General features: G+C 47.3%; 1 protein-coding gene across 6 annotated transcripts in view; it reads left to right on the top strand.

The window, feature by feature from the left end:
- GRAMD1B (GRAM domain containing 1B) overlaps positions 1–21,968 on the top strand; it is a 224,202-nt gene that overhangs the window by 85,366 nt on the left and 116,868 nt on the right. For all 6 annotated transcript variants that reach the window (XM_054049521.1, XM_054049518.1, XM_054049522.1 and 3 more), the window contains one exon: positions 336–413. In XM_054049521.1, the coding sequence (XP_053905496.1) occupies positions 336–413 (78 nt within the window). The remainder of the gene's footprint in view (positions 1–335; positions 414–21,968) is intronic.

The following is a 21,968-nucleotide window of genomic DNA, read 5'->3' as shown; positions in this document are numbered from 1 at the left end:
CGCTCTTACTCCACCAGCGGAGGTGGGAGTAAGCGCCATCGACGGGGAGCCGCGGAGGTCGATTTTTGCCGCCGTCCTCACAGCGGGGTAAGTCGTCTGCGATACGTCGAATTCAGCTACGCTATTCGCGTAGCTGAATTTGCGTATCTTAAATCGACCCCCGACTGTAGTGAAGACCTGCCCTAAGCTACTTTTCAAACCAGTTCAGTGCAATCAGCGTGTAGACAAGTTCTAACTCGGTGTAATTTAATTCCGTCCCTGTTTTCTTTAGGCGAGGGAAGCAGCTGGACCATCCAGAGCTCTAACTGCTTCTGTCTTTCTGTCTCTCTCTGCAGTAGCCAGCAGAGTAGCCAGCAAAGCAGCCATGATGACGATGCAGCCCGATTCCTGAGTCCCCGAATGCGGGACGAAAGGTAGGCCTGTTCAGCGCCGGGGAACTGGGGAGATGGCGGCAATCCCGCTCAGCCTGAACACAGGTGTTTGTTTATTATCAGGCAAATTATGGCTCGTATTTTAAATGTAAAACTATGTGTTCTTGAATGATGTTAACAAGTAACCCCTCCAGTCCCTATCCCCTAAAGCCCTGCACTCTTAGTGAGGAACTTGCACTGAGAATGCAATGCCATCAGACTATTCTCTGCAAACACTTCTCACCATTGCAAATATCGTGAACGTTGGGTATTTGTTAGTGTCGACTTTGCTTTGGGGTGTTGTCAATTTAAACCTTAAACTGGAAAACCTAATTATAGTGGAAACACAGAAGGAGGCACCTGCAATCAGAGGTAACAAGATGAAATCAAATAACACATCAAATGTAGATAATGTTTATAAACGCAAACCATCAGTACAGGATTCACACGAAGTGCAGGTGCCTTGCAGACACCGGTAACAATATATACAAGTTAACACTGCACATGCAGCAAGCAGCACTGTTTATAAATGCAGGTTATGCTACAGTCACAGAAAATATTGAACAGAGCCTCTTAGCATAGCAAATGTTAATAATATTGATATCTGATCAGTTACTGATAATACATGAATGTGACTGAGTGCTGCTGCATAGCAGGGAATCTAGAGATGTCTGGAATATTGCCACAGCACAGAAGAAGATAAGAAAGAAAGCAAAATTCTAAATGGGTAGGAGAGTTTGGATAGTTCATAGATGGGACGTGCCTGTTTGGGTAGTATATGTATTTTACAGTGAACAGTTGCTTCTGTGGCTCCTGGAGTCTGAACACCAAGATGTTTGATGGGTCAACAGTGAGATAATGGAAAAGAGAATAATGTGTTGGAAAATCAGAAGGTGTTAAGTAGGAGGGATGTCTGTGAAAGGAGGAGGCAGAAAGAGATACCTGTCAGCTTAAGGAAGAGAACAGTCCATCGTGGTCTAGTTTCCCTGTGTGGCTTGACAAGGATTGTCATCATGGATTGAGTATTATGGTTGTTATATGTTGTTTTACATGGGTTGCTTTTCTGTCTAAAATGCAAATTGCTCTCACATAGCTTTAAAGAGATTGCCAGAAGTGTGTAGTTGGGTTCCTAAACCTAATGGGCATGTCTACGCAGCAATTAAACACCCATGGCCATGGTCAACTTACTCCGGCTTGTAGGGCTTGGACTGCAGGACTGTTCAGGCTCTGGACCCTAAGGTCTTGGACTTTGTGGTGGGAGGGTCCCAGAGCCTGGGCTCCAGCCCGAGTCCAAACGTCTGCACAGCAATTTTTAGCCCTGGAGCCCGAGACCCAGGAGTCTGCGTCAGCTGAGCCAGGCCAGCCAGGCCATGCTGCAGGTCTTTTATTCCAGTGTAGTTGAACCCTAAGAGGTATAGGGGCTCGTAGGACAGTGCACAGAGCTAGGAGTGAGGAGACCTGCGTTCTGTTCCCAGCTGTGACCTCGGGCAAGTCATTCTTTGTGCCTTAGTTTCCCCATCTGAAACACTGGGATGATGATATCTATCGTCCAGTAAAGCACTGTGAGATTCTTGAGTGAGAAGAACTATAGAAGTGTAAAGTAATGTTATGTTATTATTACTGTTAAGATGCCTTTAAGTGGGTTTCCTTGGGTAAATTATCAAATAGGGTATCACTGGAGGTGTGGCAAGTGCTGGAGAGTGGAGATTGACTGGCTGTTTTTACCTGGGGGTTCATCATTATCTGCTATATCCAGCAAAACTGAGCACAAGAAGAGGCATGCTGAGCCATTTGCCAGTCTCCTTGATTCCATGTTGCTGTTCAAAACCTCTCTGTCCCATACTAGTGAGGTGAAGAATTGGCTCAAAAAGTACGGCACCGCACCTCAAAAGAGTCCAAAGTGCTATAAAAATATTGGCTGATTAATCTTTCTAATACCCCTGCAGTAGGTAATTACCATTTCCTAATGTTATGTTTTGGGAAATTGAGGCACGGGGAGTGTAAATGACTTGCACAAGGCCACACAGTGCGGCAGTGGAAGGATTAGAATTCCTGAGGTCCTCACTTCCAGTTGCCATCCCAGTTACTTATGTGCCTGATATTCATTTGTACTCAGGCCCCTTACCTGACAAATCATAAATGATACGTCATTACCAGACTGTTACTGGTCCAGTGTAAACTCAGGGTGTACACACTGAGGTTCAGCTTCACCTAGTCTTTGGGTTTATCCACTTTTGGGTGTGCATAGTTCTAGTCAATATGCAAGATGCTTTCCCCCTGTCCTAGCAGCACTAGTGTTGTGAGCACTGGGAAGAAACCCACTGGCACAGGTGTTGCTTTTGGAAACTGGACTGTTTTTTCCATGTGCTTTGCAAGTCAAAACTATAAAGTAACCTTCCCCACATTTATCTTCCAAACCTTTACCCAAACAAAACACCATGGCCAATTGATCATTAGCTTCCTCTTACCCTTAATAAACAACCAGCTGGATTTGTACTGGATCTGTATTCCCAGATTCCTCTGCAAGGCTAGTGTTGAGACTAGGGCCATGTCTACACTACAGGACTACAGTGGCACAGCTATGCCACTGTAGTGCCCTAGTATAGATACTTCCTACATCAACACAAGGGGTTTTTCTATCATGGTAGATAATCCACCTCCCCAAGCGGTGGTAGCTAGGTTGATGGAAAAATTCTTCGGTCAGCCTAGCCACATTTATACTGGGTTAGGTCAGCATAACTGGCTCTCAGAGGTATGAATTTTTCACACTCAAGTGTCATATATATGTCAACCTAATTTTACGTGTAGACCAGGCCTAGTCTGTGATTGAGCTGTTCCTCTGTCTGTTGTGTTGGGGACAGTCGTCAGGTATGCAAGGCAGATATCCAGCAGCTGGGTAACGATTTCTTTGAAATTCCAAAAGCCCAAAATTAATAAATTTCAGACTCTTGGGGTGGATTTATTATACCTTCATACTGCAGCATTGGTACAAAAGAGGCTGAAAAATAAATACCTGTAAATTCTTTGCATATTATTTAATTAGTTATTATGTATTTCAGCCAAACCAGAAAAGTTAGTATTTCTGCACCTCCTGGTGTTATTGGCTCAGAACCCAGTCCATTTTCTTCCGTTACACAGGAGCTACAGGCTCTGTGTTACTGCAGCCTCTTTTGTACTGTCCTGGTCTAGAACCTTGATTTTATTACAGCCTCTAGTCCTGTATTACACATGAACGTTGACTTCTTAAATTGACTAGGTCCTGTTACCCTGTTACCACACTGTTCAGCTTTGGGGTCAGGCAATGTTGCTTTCGCTCCTCCCAGGAATAGCATAAAATCACAGTCTGACAATCTAAGGCTTTTAACATCTTTCGTGGTGTATGGTAGCTTAAAGAAATGAGCCCCTAGGAAGAGACACTTACGATAAAGGCTTTTAGCAAAGACTCACTCTCATATGAGCTGCATTGGTGTCTGCTAAACCCCTGACAATAACCTTCACTCACAGCATAGGTGCTGGACCTGGGGGTGCTGCCACACCACCTGGCTTGAAGTGGTTTCCATTAAGGGTTTACAGTTTGGTTCAATGGCTCTCGCGCACCTCCACTATAAAACATTTTCCAGCACCCCTGACTCCCAGAAAAGCCCAAACCCTTTAATTGAACCTTTTTTCCTTTCAAAATTAGGAGTATATGTGCAGCACGTGGGTAGTAGTTTTCATGAAGTTCTAAAGCTGAGTGACTAGCATGGGCTTCGAGTTTTATTCTCCCTTGATGGCATCTAGGTCAGAGTTGCATGCTTTACAAGTCAAAAGCTGATTTTAGTTTCTGCCAGTGTTCCAGGCTCACCCTGGCACTGGGGGCAAATGGGAAGGCAGGCAAGCCCTGCTTTTCCCCTTTACACAGATGGGGACACAGAGACACAGAGCGGTAAAATGACTTGCCCAAGGCCAAACAGTCTGTCAATGAGTGAGGTGGGAACAGAACCAAGAATTCTTGGTTTTGTCCCTCAGCCACTCAACACCGGAGATCACCCCCCTCCTAGCACCTTCTCCCCGTCAGAGTGCCTCTCATACACACGGGCAACTCCGAATCAAAAACACAGAGAGCAGGTTTATAAAGTCAGACGCCGTTTTACTTGCTTAATTTTCCGACTGTGAGCTGCAGTGATAAAGGGAGAATGAATATATTCCAAGTTAGTATCTGGCTGCTGATTGTGTGTTTGTGATGTTGTGTATAAGGTTAGATGGTTAAATACTTTGCAAGGGATGGTGGTATTCTGTGTTTACTAGTCCCAGTTGCTCTTATACCTGCAGAAGAGAGTGCATGGCCCCTTAAGACACAGCTGGCATTAAAAACATTATGAGGGAGGAAATGCTTCTTTCCAGGATGAACTGAGGCACCTCTCACACCTTGTGTCCTCTCACAGGATCAGAGGTCCTCTTACTAAGTGTCTGCTAAGCCAAACTCCTGCTGAAGTCAAATTTCTCCTAATTAATTCAATAGGAGATGAGCTGAGTAAGGACTGAATAAAAGCTTAGGAAGGACCTGAAGATTTGACTCACTCAGGAGAGAACAAGCCAGCCCTAGAGAGCTAATTAATAATCCAACAGAATGTTTGGCAGAACTAGTGCTTGCTAGTTGTAGCTAACCCTTTCCTCAATATGTTTCACTCCAATTATTAGTCTCTCTGGTGCTGTTGATCCTGGCATAATTTACTAGCTGAGAACAGTGTATACTACTAGATCACAGGGAAATTGACAGCAAAGCAGACAGGTGCTTAGATATTATCTGAGTTTTGTCTGATGCTGGGGGACATGTGAAGTCATATCGCCTTGGTCTGGGATTTCATACGCTAAGCAGGGTCAGGGCAGGGCGGCCTCCAGGTACGGAAAGAAACAGTGTCCTGGTGATTCAGTAGACAGTGGTGTCCCCTTTTGAGCCTGGACTGAACCAAAGTCTTGGTGTGGTTCTGGACTGGGCTGCCGGAGGTGGCACCTTTCAGATGGGGTGCAAAGCGGAGGTGCTGACCATGGATAGTCATTATAAAAGATGTCCATGTCATCCTTATAAAGTAGTGGTGGCAGTGACCAGTGACCTGTGTCTCATAAGGTGACCTCAAAATTGCTGCTGTTTATGTTTAATTCCAAGTAATTTTTATGTATTGTTTAACTGACGAGACTAATCTTAAATTGACCTAAATCCAGGGCTGCTAAATTGCCTTTACTTCTGTTGTTTGTAGTTGTAATCATGTCAGGCTCCAGGGCAGAGGAGCAGTGGTGTAATCTCTCCTTGGGGAGCAGTGGCTCTCGCTCATTGGACTGACAAAAAGTCCCATTCATAATGCTGTTTTTGAATGACGGGGGAAAGGTTTGGAGTCTGGCCTGATCCAGATAAGCACCCAGAGGCTCAGCTTCTGGTGCGGGCTCTATGAACATCTTGAATTTGCCAGCCTGGACTGCACATTGGGTGAGGCAGATCTTTCTCATGGAACTTATTTATTTTCTTTCAAGAACAATAAAGAGTCCCCATTTGCAGACTCTGAGTATCCTGCTCATTATTTACAATGTGCTGTTCACGTACCTACCAAGCTCTGAATACCAATACCACCACCCACCGCACCAGCCAGTGCTTCAATATCCCTTAACTCTCAGGAAAGTCCAGAGGAAACAAACAGACCCTGCGGCGTGTCCCGAAAGCCAGCCGATGCAGGCTCTTTCAGACCAGGGTCGGAGGGCATTCCAGAGCCCAGGGGCACTTACAGAGAACAATCTGCCAGTCACCCCTGCCTCTGTTATACTGAGGTGAATGTAGCATCAGCACCGCTTCTGCCAGGCCATGCCTCTTGCGTGTGTCAGCACCTCCTTATTCAGAATCTGCTGCAGCTGGAGGGTGATGAGATTGTGCGAAATTAAAGGTGGTGATGGTGGTGGGGAAGATTGTGATGTTTTTCAAACTGCATTAAAAGTTTGGTGTGACTTTTGGGGAAATCTTAATACAAGCAGCCCAGGTCCTCTCCCCCCACCCCCACTGCATATGCCAAAGAACAGGGCTTTAAAAGCATCTCCCAGCTGCTGTGTACCTAGGGTGACCAGACAGCAAACGTGGGAAATCGGGACAGGGGGTGAGGGGTAATAGGAGCCTATATAAGGAAAGATCCAAAAATCGGGACTGGCCCTATAAAATCGGGACATCTGGTCACCCTATATGTATCTGCTTGCACCTGTGTGGCAGAGGCAATGCTTGCGCATACTTCCAGTATGGCCTTAATTTTTCTGAGCCTGCTGGTATACGTGTCTTAAGTGATCCTGCACTCAGCACTCTTGCTGACTATAACAAAAAGCAAGTTCGTACCCCCTCTGGAATCAACTTCCCTGTGCAGCCTGCCAGGATCAAGCACCCTTGTCCCTCCCACACCCCCTCCCTAGCACACCGCATCTGACATCACACGCAGGTAGAGCTGTGCACGCAGCACCATCTCATTCCTGCAGAACTAGGACAGAGAGAGAGAGGACCTGCACCTACCCTGATACACATGGGAAGCTGCTGGGAGGTGAGGATATCCCAGGCACCAGCAGAGGGATGCTGGACCTACCGGGCAACTGTGGAAAGATACCAGAAAGGAAGATGTGATTGGGGAGGGCTGATCTCTTGGCTATGTCCAGCCATATCTTAATTACCATCCTGCACTTAGCAACAAAGATGGTACCAAGGATCTCGCCAGTCGAGTTAACTTGGCAGTGACCTGACTCGCCAGGACGAATAAACTCAGAGCTGTGATTCACACAGGGCTGAAGTCCTCGGATCCCTTCAGACAGGACGCTGACTTTGCCCTGGTGTTGGAAGCAGACACTTGAACCGCTGCTGCTGTTGCTATTGCCACTCCGTGGGATGTAGGCACCAGACTTGGCTGGTGAACCACAAGACCCAGCCATGGTTCAGAACCCATGCCCTGAGAAGGTCTCCTGCAGCACAGCAGTGAAGCATGTCTGTCACTTGCGTGTGTCTTCCCTGAGGAAAAAACTCTCCTTCCGCAGAGCCATGTAAGTTGACAGGTGTGGGTCCTGTGCTGGGGTGGAGTCTGTGGATATTATGTTTGTGCATCCAGGTGTCTGGGCATGAGAGATGTGGCTGAATATGCTGTGCAGGTGTATTCAGAGTCCTAGAAGGGGAAAGCTAGCAAAGCAAACAAGGAAGAGTTTAATTTTGAGGTGCTGGCCTGGGACCCAGGAGACCTGGCTTCTGTTCTCACCTCTGTTAAGATTTCCTTTTTAGGTCTCTTCATCTCTGTGTGCCTCAGTTTCCCATCTATCAAATGGGGAGGAGAATCCCTTCCCTAGCTCGCAGGAGTATTGCAAGGATGGGTTCACTGATGTCTGCAAGTTACTCAGATACTGAAGTGCGATAGCCATATGAGCACCTAGGAGCAGATTTGTGATGCCCAGATGATCTTAGCCAGAGATGCTGCTCTCTTTTAAAGGAGTGGCCTGAAGATTGACTAGGGCTGAGTAGGAGAACCCCCGGAGGCCTGGGTGAGATGAGTACACAGCTAGTGCATCAAACTGGGGTTATACACAAACCACACCAAATTGTTCACCGCTGTTGAACTGCAAGTTCAGGCTCACTCATGTGCTCGCTTCTATTTGAACTGCAGGCTTGTTCTTTATTGTGACCCTGAGGCACCCCTTAGGCTTATAGCAGAGAACAGGCTTAAATAAGGTGTAAATGCCATGCCACTGAACCAGCAGGAAATACAGTCCTTAAGCTCATACACACAAGAGCCATTAGTACTGCTCCCTTAGCATCCAAAAGTCATGGAGGGGAGGGGAGGGGAGAAATAGATGAGGGGAATGGAGAGGAATGGACAGAGGGGGTGGGGAAGAGAGATGAGAGAAATAGACAACAGCTAGAGAGTGATGGATAAGAGAGAGAACCAAAATGGGTGGGCAGGGAAGGACAGTTCATCTCAGGACAGGGCAAGAGGTAGAATGTTCTGTTCACAAATCGTATCGTGATTGCAAATTAATCACCTGCCCAAGCCTATGCAGTATCCGTGTGCCGCCAACCCTGGCGTAGCAGGCTCTGAGCCTCCTCTCACACCAGTGTAATTCCAATAAAGTCCAAGGAGCTGCTCTTGGTTTACACTGGTGGGAGCAAGTGGAGGGTCAGGCCCATTTCCTCAATCTGAGGCTCCCAATGGACCTTACATCAACCTTTGCCTGCTCCTGTTTCCCCTTGCCGCTGAGAGGCACGGTGGTGGTAAAACCCTGTGTCCCTGTCACTGTTCTCCTATGCATGGAGGCACAGCAGGGACTGTCTTACACTGCCACTCCCACAGCTTCAGGGAGTCTATTTTCCATTGCCAAAGTGATTGTGGAGTGCTGCCATCTGCATGTGCTGGCAGGGGTGGATGTCTTGCTGCTGTGTTACTCTGAGGTAGGCAGCCCAGTACGTTAATAAGGAGAAGGACGTTCAAGAGTAAGAGAAAAGGAATGGATGTGCTTTTGGAGGAGGGGGATAAATAGGAGGCAGTTGCTGCTGCCTAATGCCAGTGTAAAATTCGGGGAGAACAGGCTCCAAGCTCAGTGTGCTGCCAAGAGATGGGTCTGAGTTCAGGTCCTGAGTAGGAATGGTCCCAGTAAAGCCCCAAGTCGGGTGCAGCTTGTATCCGTTGAGCTTTGTTGCAGACCTCAGAGCGACTTTGTCAGAAGTGTTGCTAAGGTTCCTGGGCCTACTGAACCTGCCCAGCTCAATAGGGAGGGGTGTGTTTTAAGGGATCTGGGGCAAGAGGGGTGTGTGCATATTCAGGAAGCCCTTGAGGGAGTGCCCAGATGGGGGCCACACATCTCCAGCCCACTCAACTCAGGCATGTGAGACTTTGCGAGCCCACCCACTGAAGGAATCGTCTGTTTGCAGCTCTGCAACTTGCTGAGCTCTTGTCCTGAGCTTTCTGGACTGGCAGCATGCAGAAGCCTGGTGACACACATGCACTCATCCTTTGCAGAGGAAAGGAGCACCCCAAATCCCTCTCTGGTGATCTCCCCTTGACCCTTGGCAGACTGAGAACCGGCACTGATGAGCTCTGGAGAGACCCTTCCTCCAACTAGGTTGTGGGAGATGATGGTTTTACCCTCTTGTGGGGCCTTTAAAGGTGAAAAGGAAATGAAGAGGTGGAGGTAGGGACATCTCCAGGAATAATGGGTGAGCTTCAAACCTTTTGGAGGTTTGGATAAGCACCCCAAGCCTGGTCACTAGCTGACTATCCACCCCTCTTGGTTGGGAATTTCACAGGAGCAGGCTTTTCGGTGAGATTCCTGCTTCCACACAGGAGAGAGGCACTCTGAGAAGCAGCCTCTTCATTGCTCCCTGCCCAGTCCTGGCCTGTGCAGAAGCTGCCACACATACGAAAAATCACGAGAGGGGGGGAAAGTAACCCAAATTTTTCAAACCTGGAAAAAATTGTGAGATGGCATTTGGGTGAAGGTGCAGGGCTGGCTTCTGGGCAGCAGTTCAGGTTTGAGATGAATATGGGGAAAGGTGCTGGGATTGGGTTCTGGTTGGTAGTTTGGGCCTGAGATGAACCTGGGAAAGGTTATGAGTGGCCATTCGGTTTGGTTAATATTGTGTGTGAACTGGTTCATCCATCATTAACCAATGTCCGGTCCCCACCCCACGCTGACCATGAGTTTATTTGTGTAGTTTCCTTTAATTTTCCTTTGCACATCCCCTGCATGGCTCAGGATTTATTAGACTGGTATGTATGAGTTGTCTCTGTTGGGGCTGGGATGGTTGGTTGTGTGTGTGCTGGAGGTGGTGGGGGTTTGGGGTTAATGAGAGATGGGAGATCTCTGGCTCTCAATTGTACTCCTGCCCTGAACTTCGGGAAAATTTGGATTCAGATCCAGATTCAAAATCTGCTGACCCTAATGGGTACAGTGCCAAATAGCTGAGCTTTGGAGAAGTCCAAATCTGAAGACTGCAACTCCCCTCTGTTAGCAGTGAAGGAGTATAATCCTCAGTGGGTACCAGTGCCAATAGCCCCCCCATTGCACCCCCACTGCTGCTGAGACAGCCCGTGGTATGACTTTCTGCTGGGACTTACAGGAACGGGCTATAGCGATTTGATGAGAGCTGCACTGCTCCGCTAGGACCGGCACATTTGCTGCTGTTGGCAGACCTGTCGGCGCAAAGATCACCTGCTCCCAATTCCTCCTACGCTAGCATTGTTCTTCCTCCAATGTCTCCGAGGTGGGCTGTTAATTATAGCGTGTGCCGCTGCCTGCCTGTGCACTACATTGTTAGGTAAAGTAGGTTTGACAAGCGGCTGGAATAAGATAAATTCCTCCTTTCTCTGCCAAGCCTGGAACCTTTTGCACCTGGTGTCCCAGCTCCAGGAGCCCCCAGCTGCCCTTTGGAGATGAATCCAGTACAGGAGGCGAAAGATCTGTCATCCCCATTATATGAGCTCCTGGGATGCTCTGTTCTCGGCCACATAGGGTCTTGTTTTTCATAGCCCTTTCATTAGATCAGGACAGATTCTGGAATTTGATGGCCCCCAGCAAGGTTATGCCATCCCCCCATCTCTGTAATCCTTCCTCTTCCCCTCCATGATGTGCTGACCCATGATCTGAGAAAGGGGGTAGGATGTCTTCTCTCCAGCATGGCTGGGAAGTGTTTGGGGGGCTGGATAAGCCTTCCTTTTCCCTCTTGTTGCCCTGTGGGGATAAGATGCAGGGAGGAGACCTGGCAAGATAGGTCTCTTTTGTCGATCCTTGTCTTGTGCTCGGATATCCCCCAGTCTTGAGGAGTTCCACAGTTGCCACTTATATGGGTGGATGGACCTGAATTTTAGAAAAGTCCAGTGCTGTCCATGAAATTAAGGGGGATGGATAATTTTATGACAGATCTGTAGTTGTGCAGACAGAGTTCATGCTTGAGGGTATCCAGCTGATTGCTGTGTTAAAAAATTCATTCTCGAGTCCTGTGGCAATCAGCAGAATGCATTATGGGTGCTTTTTTCTCTAACGCATCTGGCATGGGCCAGACGCTGGACTTCACAGGCTACTGTTTCAAGCTGGTATCGTAAAATGAAGCATGCCTATTGTTAAATCCCTTGGGAACATAACAATAATAACAATATTTAGCTCTTATTCAAAGCTTTTCATCTGAGAATCTCAAAAGGCTTTACAAAGGTCAGTCAGTGTCATTATCCCTATTTCACAAGTGGGGAAACTGAGGCACAGGAAAGGGGAAGTGCTGTGTCCAAGGTTAAACAGCATTGTCATCGGCAAAGCTGGGACAAGACCCCCAGTCTCCCAACTCCCAGCCTAGTTCTCTTTCCACTGGACCAATGTCTCCCTGTTTGGTTAGATAAGCCTCCAGATGTCCCTTGCATGTCTCACTGCACACGGAGAAAGTTTGACAGAAGTCATGTTGAGCTGCGTGTCAGCCCCTGATACAGAGGAGTGTGTGAGGGGGGGAAATGACGAGATGCTTTTAATGTCTCTTGTTTCCAGGTCTGAGAAGCTGGCTCAGATGGTCTCAGTCCTATGCCTGCCTGTTTACAAGTGCAGAAGGGGCAGTTGTGTAGTTGCATTCCACCTGCTGACCATATTTAGAGACAGGCTTTTTTTGATGATTATAGCTAGAAAAGTGACACTGTCAAAATGACATTGTGGGGTTCCACATTCAGGGTCATGTTTCCAGCCCAGCCTTAAGCAGGACTCTCTTTTTTCTCTCTTTTGTGGGGACAAATTGCAGGCACAAATAATTGCAGCTCCTTGTGTCGCTTGATGGCTGAGTTTCTGGTTGCACCTGGAATCAGGGACAGTCCTAAGCTACAGACACAAATAGTTGCATTTTCAAACTTGGGACCTTCATTTTTTTGCAATTGCTAAAATATAGGGCCCATTATTATTATTATTATTGATGTGTATGTGATAGTACCTAGGAGTCCTACTCAAGGACCAGGACTGCATTGTGTTAGGTGCTGTACATACCTTACCTTACCTTGTACCTTCATTCCTTCTGTGCCACTGATACATCAGGAAGTCCAGTTCCTTCACTGATTATGGCCACTCATTAGTTGTGGTACTACTTCCCAAGTGATGCCAACACCTTCAATATCCTCTGTCACTGTCTTCTGCCAGTTCTTCCTGGGCATTCCTCGCTTTCTCTTTCCTCCCTTGGGTACCCATTTCAATGCTTGCGTAGCATGTCTCCCATCTTCCATACATTGTACATATCCCAACCACCTGAGCTGTCTTCCTTTGATATTTTCTAACATGTCCTGCCCACTCAGCTCCCTTCCTCTCGCATTTGCAGTTTTATCTTTCCATGAAATGTGTAGTGTCTCCTTCAACCGTCTGTGGTGGGCAGCCTCCAATCTCTCTTTGTTAGCTCTTGTCATTGGGCAAGTCCCTGCTGCATGTGGTAGCGTGCTCAGTACAGTTGCATCGTGGTATAATTTGATCTTTAGTTTGGTGAGGAGGCCTCTGGTTGACCAGACGTTGTTCATCCTTCCAAAAGTGGTGTTTGTTTTCCTAATCTCGTATGAATACCTTTATCACAGCCACCATCAAATGTCATCATGCTGCTTAAGTAGCAGAACACTTCTGCCTGTTGGATTTCTTTTCCATCCATGTGCATTGTATGAACTTTCTCCAACCTGGAAAAAAAAATAGAGACCTCACCAAACAGGGCACAGAAGTATTTGTCCCCCAGAGAACCCATACCAGCTGTACTCTATTCCTTAAGCCAGCAGCTCTCAACTGGGGATTCACGGCCCCCTGGGGGCCCTGAGCCCCCTGCTTTGGCTGAAGCCCAGAGCCCCAAGCCACCCCCCACTGGGCCCTGGAGCTTTTATAGCATATTGGGAGTGCCTCAGAAAGGAAAAGGTTGAGACCCCTGTCTTAAGCCACTTAACCCTCCTCCATATCTGGTTCCAAATCCCAGAAGACATGGGAAAAAATGAAGGTGGTGGGCTTTGATACTACTTAGTGCCCCTGCCAAACCTGTCTCTGAGGGGGCCTCTCAGAACCCAGACTGTTAGAAGTATGTATCCCATTGCAGGGTGGCTTAAGTTTCCAGTGAGATTTCATGTTTCTTTTTTAAGCCAAATTTGTTCACTGCTGTACCTTTAAATATAAAGCCTCCTCTTGCTAACTGCTCTCCTGAACTGTCTACTCATCCATTGCCGAAATCTGTGAAGAGTATGTTCTTCAACATCAATGACATTAACCTTTTCCCAGTGCCCGTCAGTGCCCAAGAGCTTTTGATTTTTCCTAGGGAAAAATCCTGGCATCAGATTTCCTCCTTCCTTGGCACTGCTTCTCGCCACGTGAGGTCCTAACCTTCTAGTCTTGCTTTGGGGGTTACTGGAAGTGATTAGACCAGCCCATGTGTCCGTAGGGATGAGAGCCAGCCATGTGCTGATTGGTTGTGTGGAGGGAAGGGGAGAGCAGCTCTTGCGAATGAGTCAGCAAGCAGAAGACAAAGAGAAAGTGTGCAGGATGCACCTCGCTGACTCGAGTTTGCACTGAGCTGCCTCGCTTACTTGGGGGATTAGAATCCCATGCATCCAGGTAGAAGGAGAAGAAAGAAACCCCTCTGATGGATCAGCACTACTGGGACTATTTTCCCTCTAGCTCTTCCTCTACAAACCTAACCGGGGCTTTCCTCTGAGTGTCCTAGCATCCTTGCTTTCGGCCATGAAAAAACCCACTGCTATCAGCACTGCTAAGGTTCAAGTTGACCCTTCGTTGTAGGCGCCGGATACAAGTGGAAAAAGCAGTTTAGATGAGACAGATTCACGCTTGGGAAGAGGTTAGCTTGAAAGAAACACTAATGTTGGTTAATCCCAGTTATGAGAATTTGATTCTGATTATTATTAACCTCAAATCCTTTTGGTTCTGGTCCAAAATTCTTCTCTAATCTCTCCGGGTTTTGCATCTTATCTTGTGGTGGAAGCAGCGGCAAGTTCAGCAGAGACCCGAAGGCAGCTGTGCCTTGAAAATTGGTTCTCCCCCAAGAGAAGAAATCTGAGAACAGAGAAGAGACATCGGTGCCTCTTTGCACATAGCACAAACCCTTTGTAAATTTCCCCGTCGTCGCCCTTTCACCAGCCTAATCATGTCTCTTTCCCTCTGGGGCTAAAACACTGGTGCCTAAAAAACAAAACAACCCAGAACCATCATAGTTGTGGAATTGCATCTGTCCATAGCGGGATCTGAGGTCACATCTCTGTGCTGCTTCCGCCCCAAAAGTGCTGCGTTTGTGTAACCGCGCTGGGATTTCCATCTCCCGGTGGATTTGGCAGCATCTCTCCCTGATTGCTGGGAGCGGATTGGAGCACGGACAGACCTCCCTATTCCTGCAGGTGACTGTGCTTGTGTAAGTGCTCGTTGTGCGCTGTGTATTCCTCCTCCTCCACCTCCTTCCTTTGCTCTTGTTTCCTGGCCTGCTGCAGAGTATTTGTGAGTGTCCCAGTGATAAGATGGCAGCATGTGTCACCCCAGTACACCATGCACCATAACAAGGTCAGCCATTGTAATCAATACTAACCAATCTCCTTTCCTCTCTGCCTGGCTGGTTCTTGCTATACTCTTCTGCTGCTGCCTTTCGCACGGTGGCCCTAACCCCTCCCTGGACCTTGCTGTGCTTTTCACACTCTCCCCCTCAACCCATCGTAGTTCGCACTGCTGCATGCTCTCTCACCCTCCTCCCTTTTCTTTTATTTACAGTGTTGGATTGTGCTCCCCCTGGGATGTATTGAGGAATTCGGCAGGGGGCTTGGATCCACCAAAGTTTCAGGCATCCTCTCTCTGTCCTGGAGAGAAAGTTCCTTCCAGGCCCCCTCCTACTTCCTCGTGGGCTTTATTCAAGGGCACTTGAGTTCTTCGACTTCTGTCAAGGAAACTAGGCAGGCTACCTCAACAGACAGTCATCAGCCGTGCGCTGCACTGCCACCTGCTGCTTGTTGCTTCGTGTGGGTCCCCTCAGAATCTGAGGCATTTATCCCAAAGGTCCTGCCTACCTGCGCCCTTGGCTGATGAACAGGACAGTGAAGTTCCTGAGAAGTGAAAATACTTCGAATGTTACATTCCATGTTTGCTGCCTGCTATAACACAGGGAGGATGTGTCTCTTACCTCACTGTTCCATCACTGTCCTTCTTAACCTGCTGGAAGATCTGTCCCATGTTAGCACGGGTATTCAGCATTGAGATGACCCAGGCTGGAGCTGCTGAGAAAAGTTTTTGTGATAATGAGGTAATGGACTTGTGCACACATGGACAGCGGTGTCCCTCTCCCCAAATAGGGAAACTGGGTTCAGGACCAATCCAACCTGTGTCTTGAGATTTAACCCATCCATTCCCTGCTCTTCCCTCCCTTCAGGCTTTAAAAGTGATGGGTCAGTGGGCTTTCTTTTGTTCATTTCTTTTAATTCCTTTCCAGTCATTCCCCTTGTGACTCTCCTTCAGACACATCCTTCCTGGCTCCAAATTATCCTGTCCCAAACCAAACTCGTTCTGCACCTCTTAACATCTTCCCAACCTCTTCTCACCTCAAACTCTCTCTGCAGTGCCTATTATAGTCTCCCCATTTCCACTACCCTCAGACTCTTACCTCTCTTTATACCTATAAAAATCACCTCTCCTTTTTTCTGTACCCTCCCACTTTGATTCTAATTGTTTCGATGTCTCTGTAAAAATCAACCATCCTTCTCAGTTTCAACTAAATATCCACCGTGGTTCCCAGAATTGAACTAGTGCTCCCGAGAATATCTTTAAAAAGTCTTAGCTAGCAAATATCCCCAAAGTCTCCCTTAACTTGAGAGAGACAAGGTAGGTGAGATAATACCTTTTATTGGACCAACTTATGTTGGTGGAAGTGACAAGCTTCCGAGCTTTTCCTCAGGTCTGGAAAAAGTAACCAGATATTACTTCATCTTCCTCGTCTCTCTCATATCCTTGGACCATCACGGCTACAACAACTCCCCTAATTTAAGTCTTTGTACATGTTCCGGGACTTTCTTTCCTGTAGCCCTTTCAGTTTATTTCTGTCTCTTTGTATTAACTCCTTTTGCTCTTACAGGACACCTACTTCTGCAGCCCTAAAAAGACTTAAATTGATCTCTAATGCTTAGGGATAGGGATGAGAGCTAATCCTGAGGGCAGATTACCTCATATCTGCATACTGCAGGGTTCTTACACCTTCCTCTAGGGAATATCTGGTATTGACCTCTGTCAGAGGCAGGAGACTAGGCTAGGTGAACCTTGTATCTGATCCAGTCTGGCAATTCCTATAAAAGCTGCTTTGGTGCAATATCCCTTAGTACAGTATCAGAAACCTTTTCAAGCCCATAGATGGGATGCAGGCTCTGTATAAAGGCTAGTTTCATCACTTTACTGTCTGTTTTATGCACTAAGGAGAAGGCTTTGAAGGGGGCTAGTGATTCTCAGGGTTTCAACGCTTGAGTGCCCAACCTGGCACACTTTAAAGGATTATCTGAGGCTGGGCACCGATCACTATCAGAAAATCACGCCCCTTTATAGTGTATCAAGTTGGGGCATTCAAAATCACTAGCCACTGTGGAAAATTTTGGCCGAACAAAAAGTAGAGCTGATCTGTTACATTAATGACTGCTTTGTCTAGTCCCCAAGAAGAAATAAATCCTGAAACATCATATCCTTCCACCTAAAGGTGTGCAAAAGATTTACAGTGAAAGTTTAAATTGACTGCGGGTGGGGCTCCGTTTATTTACAAACTAAAAAAATTGACTTGTTTCACTGAAAAATCCACTGCGTATCAAGAAGTTTTCTCTTGAACCTGGGCTCCTTTTGCAATGTGAAGGAACTCATTTCTGAAAGAAAACAAGCCCCTCCAGAGCAAACGGTAGCTTCAAAATTCAAACCTTCCCAAGTTTTTGATTAAAAACCAACAAAAAAAGGAAAATTCTGTGAAACAGCGTGTGAAAATAGTCATCCGTCTGTTTCAAGCAGTTTCAGATCTGTGGTGTAAATTTAAAAAAAATAAATAAAAATGGTTCCAATTCCACCCTTTCTGCTTTCTCCAATAAGAGCTTTTTTCCTTCTTTAAGAAAGGACCTCTTGCTCTCCCCAGCGTCCATAGGAAAATACCCTGCCTTCTTCCTCTTGCAGGGCCCGCTTTATCCTCTGTGAGGACCCTCCATCACCCCACCTTTTAAGAGAGAAAGTCTTATTTCCCACCCCCTCTCTCAAGACCCTCAGTCATAACACATGCCTTTTCAAGCATCACACACATTTAGTGCAGAAATAAGTGGTTTGACATCCACCCAGCATGCCGTAACAGAACAACTACAGCTCCCATGATGCAGTAGGCATGTGATGCATCCTCGCTTCCTACGCAAATACAGCCTCACATGATTTCCCGGCTGCTGAAGCACAGAGTCAGCCCCTCATGAAATTTCCCTGAGGAAATAGAGATGGATCCTACTTTGGGGATGCTGGGCTTGCAGATAACCTCCTCTGACAGCAGAGACTCCAGGGCTGCGGAGCACTGACTTCAGAGAGGATTCAGCAGTTTAGGCGTCTTTTCCCAGGATTCAATACTCCTCGCAGTCCTTATCCCTTATGTTATGTCTGTTCCCTGAATTCCTTTACCCACACACCGCACTCTCCCTAGGCATAATTTCCCCTCTTTCTCTCTCCTTGAACTCTTTTGATTTGTTTGTAGCTTTCCCTCTCACCAATTCTCTTGCTAATAGATTTTGCTTTGTGCCGCCTGCTACGTCACCATCTCTTTTGCTCCACCCAGGGTTGTGCAGACTCTCCTGTAGCTGTGACTGACTGGATAAGCAGCGCTATACTTAAAGTGGCAGGGCCTAATGTACAGTATTTTGGTCTAAGTGCACATGTGCGCACAGGGTTCCTAGGAGTCTGATATGGTCGGCCCCTCTAAGCCTTTTGGCTTTGCTTCTGTGGATGCTCTAACAATTAGCCCTTTATGATTAGCATTGGACTCCCACTGGTTGCTAGAGTGGAACTGGGACAGGAATAATTCATTTGCAGCAGCTGGATTACAGTCACGTATCTCTGCGAGAGTAAGCCATAAAGGCTGTGTGTGTGTCTAAGAATGGACATGTGCATTTTGCCTGTACAGCCAACTCTGCTTGCATGGAATGTGTAGAGCATATGACATTTGAGACTGGCTAAGGAGCTGGGAGGGGACGGGGCATTTGGGTGTGGTTTGTAACTCCTGTTAAAGTTAGCATGGGCTAAATGGCTAAAATTGAGCTGAATAGAATACTTTGAAAATACTCTTCTCTGTTAGCAATGGATCACCCTTAGAGCATTTGCAGGTTCAATTTAGTTAAGCACCCAGACGTCCGGGAGCCTGATTCTGATATCTTGGTGGGGTAAATCAGGAGTACCTCCACTGATGTCACGGGGGTGAGATCAGAAGGAAGCGCTGGATCCTTAACAGAAGTTTCTCTGATCCTCTTATATCTGCAAAACTGGGCTTCTGATTTCGTGAGGCCAGATCTACACCTAAAATTTAGATCAACCTAGCTACGTCACTCAGGACTATGCATCTGAAGAAGTGAGATTCTTACCCACGAAAGCTTATGCTCCCAATACTTCTGTTAGTTTTAAAGGTGCCACAGGACCCTCAGTTGCTTTTTACAGATTCAGAGTAACACGGCTACCCCTCTGATTCAGGACTATGAAAAATTTCACACTCTGAACACTGTGGTTAGGTCGACCTAACCCCCTGGTGTAGATGCGGCTAAGTCAATTGAAGGATTCTTCTGTTGAACTAGCTACCACCTTTCAGAGAAGTGAATTATCTACAGTGACAGGAGAACCTCTTTGGTCAGTGTATGAAGTATCTATGCCTGCACCTGTGCCTCTGTAGTGTAGAATATCCTGAGAGTGGGCTTCGCTGGGGGATGTTCACCATTTGCTGTTTCCAGTTGCCTCTTTTGTGTGGTCTTAGCTCATCTGCCACCACTCCCAGTTGCTGCAAAAATGAACCCAAAATGTTAACACAACTTCTTTTGGAAATTCAAAAGCCAGGCGGGGTTGGAATTCTGGATGACAGTTTGCTGGAGCTCCTTCCTGTTTTTGTTCAGAGTGTGTGTACCTGCTGCTTGCATGTTTGAGTGTACCTTGGTTGCTCTGTGTTGTTTTCATTATCTATACTAAGCCACCGTCAAGGGTGAGGACCATAGTTGCCAACTTTCACACGGTAAATAAGTACCCCGACTTTCACAATAAGCCAAAAATCAAGCTAATCCCATTTCAAAACAAGGCCAAAACAAGCCAATCCCTAAGAACCCCAACACTCTATGTGACTAGATTCCCCCCAGCTCTATGGGACTATGGTGGGCCTGCGGTGCACCTGTTACTCTCTCCCCGCCTTGCCCCTGCTTGCCGGGAGCCGATCAAAAAAAAGAAGCAACAAGTTGCTACAAGCCAAACAGGCAGCAAGCTACAAGCCAAAAACTAGCCAATAAGCCAATTAAGCCAAAACCAAGCCCAATTTCTGCATTTTTTCCGCAGGTTTGGCATGTCTGGTCAGGACCCTGTTATGCTAGGCATTGTAAAGACAGGTGACAGAAAGGACAGTCCTATCCCCAAAGAGCTTTTGCAGCTAAACATTTTTAAAAGTTTTTGGGGGGGCCATGGGAGGGGGAAGGAGCATAGGGGCTGCTTCCCCTATTTCCCCTGGGTGCTCGACCCCCCCCTCTGGCCCCGGCCCCGCCCCCCCCCTTCCATGTGGCCCTGCCCTGCCCCCATTCCAACCCCTTCCCCAAAGTCCCTGCCCCAACTCTGCTCCCTCCCTGCCCCTATTCCAACCCCTTCCCCAGATCCCGGCCCGGCCTCTTTCCCGCCTCCTCCCCTGAGCATTCCCACTCCTCCCCCTCCCTCCCAGCACGCTGCCAAACAACTGTTTGGTGGCAGCTGGGGGGAAGTGCTGGGAGGTAGGTGGAGGAGCAGGGACGCGGCATGCTCGGGGGGCGGGGGGAGGAGGAAGTGGGGTGGGTGGGGGGAGGGGAGCTTGGTTGCCAGTGGGTGCAGAGCACCCACTAATTTTTCCCCATGGGTGTTCCAGCCCCGGAGCACTCATGGAGTCGGCGCCTATGGGGAGGAGATGAGAAGGTATGAGGATGCATTAGACCTGCAGCCATGCTGAGGAGGCATCAACATGCCAGTAACAAAAATTGGTGTTGGGACCACGTGTCCCCCTTGGAGCTTGCAATTGAGGATGACTGTGTGTGTATGTGTATTCATAGAGTGGGTTTTATTATGTATCCAGATACAACTACTAAGAACATGCTGTAGAGAATAGTTCTGAATTACCAGGAGAATGGACAACATGACCTGTGTGTACCTGTGCATCCATGTACAGCGGGGTAGGTTCATTGTGAGACTTGCACAGCCACATGATGTACAGAAAAAAAAATCACTCCTTGCGGTGCATAACATATAGCACAATACTATACACAGCTGTACGTACTTTCTTGTGCACCAGTCTTTCTGAATGTTGCGTGTGTGCATCCGGCACATTGATGGCATTATGTGTTTGTGGTTTGGATTCTAAATATCAGTGTCTGTCTGCAGGGCCCCAGACACTGACAACTGTGTATATGGTGTATGTGTGGGTTCATGCTGAATATTGGTGAACCCAGCATGTGGGTTTTGTTAGTCTCTAAGGTGCCACAAGTACTCCTGTTCTTCTTCCAGCATGTGGGTGTACTCAGACTCTCTGGGATATTTTAGTGCCTGGTTGTGTGTGCACATACTGCATGACGGTGTGTACGTTCTGTAGCTTGTATATCAGTGTCCTATAGTCTGCGTGTACTGTGCAATAGTGTTTGTGTGAGGGTGTTGTAGATTGTTTACCACTGCCGTGTAGACTGGGTATACTATATAGTGGTGCCCTGTGTATGTGTGTACATTGTGTGCTGTATTATCTGTGTGTGAGAGAGAAAGAGCAAAAACATCTTCAGACAGTGATGTTTCTAGCCCCTGGCAACTTAAATCGGTCTGATTCTGCAGCACTTTGCCCTATCCCCCTGCTAGGATTGCTTGTGTTTGCCTGGTGTACCAGAGTTAGTGCATTCCAGCCAGTTGTATGTATCCCTTCCCAGGCTGGTCAGCTAATACAATCCAGATTGATTTACTGTAGTAAAGTAGGCCAAAAAGGAAAACTGCAGTAACTGTGAACGGAGAAGCTGTCCCTGCTGGGCAGGAAACCTCGAATGATGAATGGGGCTGTATGAAGTCATCCTGCTCCTCCAATCAGATGGCTTGTCTCAGAAAGGCAGGGGCCTCTGCAGATGCCGCTGCCTTTCAACACTCGAGCTGTTGTGCCAAATTTACCTTACAGAATGATTTTTCAGTGTCAGAGCCATGTATATGAACCAAAGAGTTCCCAGTTTAGGCCCCAACATTTTCTGAGTGTCATTGTGAGGTGAGTGTTTTCAGTGGAGTATGGATGATCACACTTCCTTCCTACACCCGGATGTCTCTTTAAGAACATCTCAGGTTTATCCCTGCACCTACATCTATCTCTGC

Source organism: Malaclemys terrapin, chromosome 15 (genome assembly GCF_027887155.1).
Source record: "Malaclemys terrapin pileata isolate rMalTer1 chromosome 15, rMalTer1.hap1, whole genome shotgun sequence".
Lineage (NCBI taxonomy): Eukaryota > Metazoa > Chordata > Testudines > Emydidae > Malaclemys > Malaclemys terrapin.
This window is presented reverse-complemented; position numbering and strand designations above follow the sequence as displayed.